This window comes from Neophocaena asiaeorientalis, unplaced genomic scaffold (genome assembly GCF_003031525.2).
Source record: "Neophocaena asiaeorientalis asiaeorientalis breed wild unplaced genomic scaffold, Neophocaena_asiaeorientalis_V1.1 scaffold90, whole genome shotgun sequence".
NCBI lineage: Eukaryota > Metazoa > Chordata > Mammalia > Artiodactyla > Phocoenidae > Neophocaena > Neophocaena asiaeorientalis.
Window position 1 is genome coordinate 1,246,310 of NW_020172445.1, and position 4,165 is coordinate 1,250,474.

At 46.6% G+C, this 4,165-nt stretch overlaps 1 protein-coding gene across 1 annotated transcript in view; it reads left to right on the forward strand.

Moving 5' to 3' along the window:
* The first annotated feature begins 398 nt into the window (after positions 1 to 398).
* The window catches only part of CTCF-DT (CTCF divergent transcript), an 8,494-nt gene continuing 4,727 nt past the window's right edge, over positions 399 to 4,165 (forward strand). The window contains exons 1-2 of the mRNA XM_024732798.1: positions 399 to 404; positions 3,421 to 3,808. Of these exons, the coding sequence (XP_024588566.1) occupies positions 399 to 404; positions 3,421 to 3,808 (394 nt within the window). The remainder of the gene's footprint in view (positions 405 to 3,420; positions 3,809 to 4,165) is intronic.

A 4,165-nucleotide genomic window follows, 5' to 3' on the forward strand; every position in this document is an offset into this window, starting at 1 on the left:
CTTCAGCAAGTAGTGGTTTTATTGATTAAGTTAGTTTAAACCACAAGTAAAGACTGTATTTTTCATGTAATAAGATAACTATGGGGGGAGCTTTCACTACTGACCTTTGAAAATCCTAGAAGCACAGCAACGAAATATCTTTTTTTAGACAGATAACAAAATACTTTTAGGTCATATTGTTACTTGACAATTCTCTCCCTAAAATACAAATAAATGGACTGTAAGGCTTCAGGCAATGGCAGAGTGGTACTTAACTCCGCGGGGGGGGAGAAACTCCCAAATGAAATGAAAGAGCTAAATTTAAGCATTTCCAAAGAATTTGGCATATGAGGTAATTAAGAGGGAACCCATCTCATAACTAAAGCCCACAAAACTAAACTGATATAATACTTTACCAGATGAAGGTAAAGAAAAGTCTCCTCTGTTGAAAAGGCAACTTATAACAACATAAGAAGAGAATTAGTGCATTTAGTCCACGAAACGCTTTTGTATTGGAGTCCATATATTGTCACTAATGTGCGTCAAAAGGAATGAAATTTTATGCCCCTGAAAACTGATGGGTGACTAAAATAAGATCAAGTGTGGAAAAATCACTATTCTTGGGGTATATGTTAGCAGTCTATATGAAATGCCACATCTTTGCATTCAAATACTAAACACTGAGAAAATGCACAAAGGTACTTCCAGGGAAGATATGAAGACAACAACTAGAGAAAGTCTGGGGATGTTTTATAAAAAATATATGGTATGCCAAATCTACACATTTAATTGTGAACCATCGTCTTCAAAGTTATACATTACTTGCCATTATTGTTCTTTCTAAACCTGTATACTCTTTCTCAAAGCATTAAATTATGACAAATCCTACTTGTTTGAAGAGGGACCTAATTTTTGGCAAAAAAGCTTCTAGTCGTCTGAAACCAAGATAGGTAAACAAGTTAGACAGATGGTCAACTAGGTTTCTGGTTTAAAAAAATGAAATACAGCCTATAAAGTAGTTAATGTAGAGTGAATTTGATGCCAGTAGTATCCCTGAAGCAAAAAAACAGCCTCCGGAGGAACATTCTGCCAGCAGGCACCACTCTGCAAGGCTCTGCCTCAGGGCCCTAGTCAGCCACAGGTGGCTTCTGCCACTCCCAAGGAACTCCCCAAGCCACTCAGAGAAGTCCTTGGTGGGTGCCCTCATTTTTTCTATGTCCTTTAAAGCAAAATCCTAAAGCTCTTAAAATTTGAATGCATATTAAGGATAACTTTTACAGCTCCTGTTTTTTGTTGTTTTTTTTTTTGCGGTACACGGGACTCTCACTGTTGTGGTCTCTCCCATTGCTGAGCACAGGCTCCGGATGCGCAGGCTCAGCGGCCATGGCTCACGGGCCCAGGCGCTCCGTGGCAATGTGGGATCTTCCCGGACCGGGGCACGAACCCGCGTCCTCTGCATCGTCAGGCGGACTCTCAACCACTGCACCACCAGGGAAGCCCTACAGCTACTCTTAAATAAGCAGTATTTTCCTATGTTTACCAGCTACTCTTAAATAAGCAGTATTTTCCTAGGTAGGTAATCATTCCTGTTGTAATCTTCCTCATACTAGTGATTTAAGTTTCTTTGGGTAAACTTATGTCCTCAATTTATTCTCTCTGTAAACTTAGTTTTCCAATAAAAACAAAGGGGACTTCCCTGGTGGTCCGGTGGTTAAGACTCTTAAAAAAAAAAAAAAAAAAAAAAGACTGCACTCCCAATGCAGGGGGCACCGGTTAGATCTCCGGGTTCTATCTCTGGTCAGGAAACTAAGATCCCGCATGGTGCACGGTGCAGCCAAAACAAAGTATGAATCCTGGCATACAGGAAATCTTAAAGGACAGCAACTCTGTAGACAAGATCTATACCATTAAAACGACATAAAGGGGACTTCCCTGGTGGTGCGGTGGTTAGAAGTCCACCTGCCAATGCAGGGGACACGGGCTCGAGCTCTGGTCCAGAAAGATCCCGCATGCCGTGAAGCAACTAAGCCCATGTGTCACAACTACCGAGCCCACACAACAAGAGAAGCCACCACAATGAGAAGCCTGCGCACGGCAACGAAGAGTAGCCCCCCCGTCGCGACAACTAGAGAAAGCCCACGCACAGCAAGGAAGACCCAACACAGCCATACACATACACATACATACATACATAAATAGAGTATTTAAAAAAAAAAGACATAAATGATGTGTAAGACCAAGAAGCTGATGGCTGTACATGGCACAACTGAAATCAAGAAGCAAAACATGGTCTATGGAGCACAGTGCTACTGGGAAAACAAGCTTTCCTCCCGACTCAACTACAGACCCGCTGGATTTTAACCCGTGTGGACCTTATTTTAATAAGTAAAACATGCCACCTGCCATCCATAATTTCAAAAGGAAAGTAAAACTGAAAATTACAAAAATGCCAAAAATTACACAAACGGACCAACGTTTTAGACAATTAAGCGTGGTTCTATTCTCAAGCCTGATGCTCCATCAACACTACTGCATTTAGTTACTTAGGGCAACTTTATTATGGAGGAGAGGGAGAAGAAACATTTTTGTAGGGTTTAAAAAAGTAAAGTTGAAAACACTCCCCTATGGAGGCATTTGCTGCAGAATCCTACAGATTGAGATTACACACAGTAGACCGGTCAATTTTGCTTAGCACCAAGCTGTTTTAATATCCTCATAAACTTAACATAGCCTCCCCACTCCCCCTCCCCGCTATTTAATCAAGACTTTCCTCTCTCCAAAGCAACCCCAGTTGATACATCAAGTGCTGCACGATATTGTATTAAGGTACTAGAATATTTGAGGGAAAAGAAAAAACTGGCAATTCGACAGGAAGCTTTTTAATGATGCAAGAGAACTTAAGGACAGAATAAATTTAACATACATTCCCTGTTTAACTTCTTTTGCCACCTAAAGGGGACCTGGAATTTTAACTTTCCTATTTGATGTAAACTCAAAGAAAGCAGGAAGACGCAACATATGCGAATGTTTACTTATTGCTGAACTCAGGGCTGCAGGAAGTCAGCTACTAAAAAGTAGTTACATTACGCGTAGATATTTATAAACCAACTGCAACTAGTGACCCAGGATTTAATTACAACATCATCCCTCATATTTCAGCATATGGGCAAATTACCAGTGGAGTCAAGAATAAATTCATTCTGCCCTACTGGCGCTTTAGATCGGGTTGCACAATCCCGGGGCAAAACTGCCTTCGCCTAGCCCTAAAAGCATCAGGTACTAAATACCGTAGTAAGTTAGCGTCAGGACGTTTTAAAGTGAGACGGAAACTCAAGAGTTGCCTGAACCAATTTAGCCAGCCCATAATCCCGAATTCAGGAATCTGTCACGTCACTTGAGATCATAATGAAATTAAGTTTTGATCCCTTTGAGATCTCTTAGCGCACAAAGTCAGGCTCCTATCACTGCGAGAGGAATCCGACCCTGGCTCGAGAAAAACTTGTGGAACTCGTGTCTTTTCCGCCCACCGTGGCGGGGGGGCCGCACCGGTCGGGTCGGGCGAGGAGCCTGGGCGCTAGTTTGGGGGCGCAGTGGGGCTCGGCGGGGGCGGCGAGCGCGCATCCCCCCGCCCGCTCAGGCGGCGTCGAGGCGCGAGCAGCTCAGCCAGCCTTGCAGAGGGAGCTCTCGGCAGCTCTGGGGTCCCTCTACTCGCAGCCGCAGCAGCGCCGCCTGCGCCACTCGGTGGAGACGGAGACCAGCGGCGGCGACGCGCGGACTGGGAGCGACCGCGGAGCAGCCGGGCGGCGGGGGACGCTCGCAAGGCCGCAGGGTAGGTTCCGGGACTGGGCAGGCTGGAGGATGGGCAGCCCGAGAGGCGTCGGCAAGAGCCCGACACCCATACTGCATGGAGACCTGGCTGCGCGCGCGGTGGCTGGGTGTCGACACTTGAGCGAGGCGGGCGCGGAAGCCGGGGAGCGGAGATCGCCTCTCGGCTGAGGCCACCCATGACGGGAGGGGCGGAGGGCAGAGGGCGGGCCGCGGCCGGGTGATCGGTCGGGCCAAGAGCTGGCCTCGAGGGCAGAGACAAAGGAAGGAAAATGGAGTCGCCAGCGCGCGGGCCTCTGTCGGTGCCACCGCCGGAGGCCTAGCGCGCCGTAGGAGGGAGGCCTAGCGAGCGAGCGAGCGG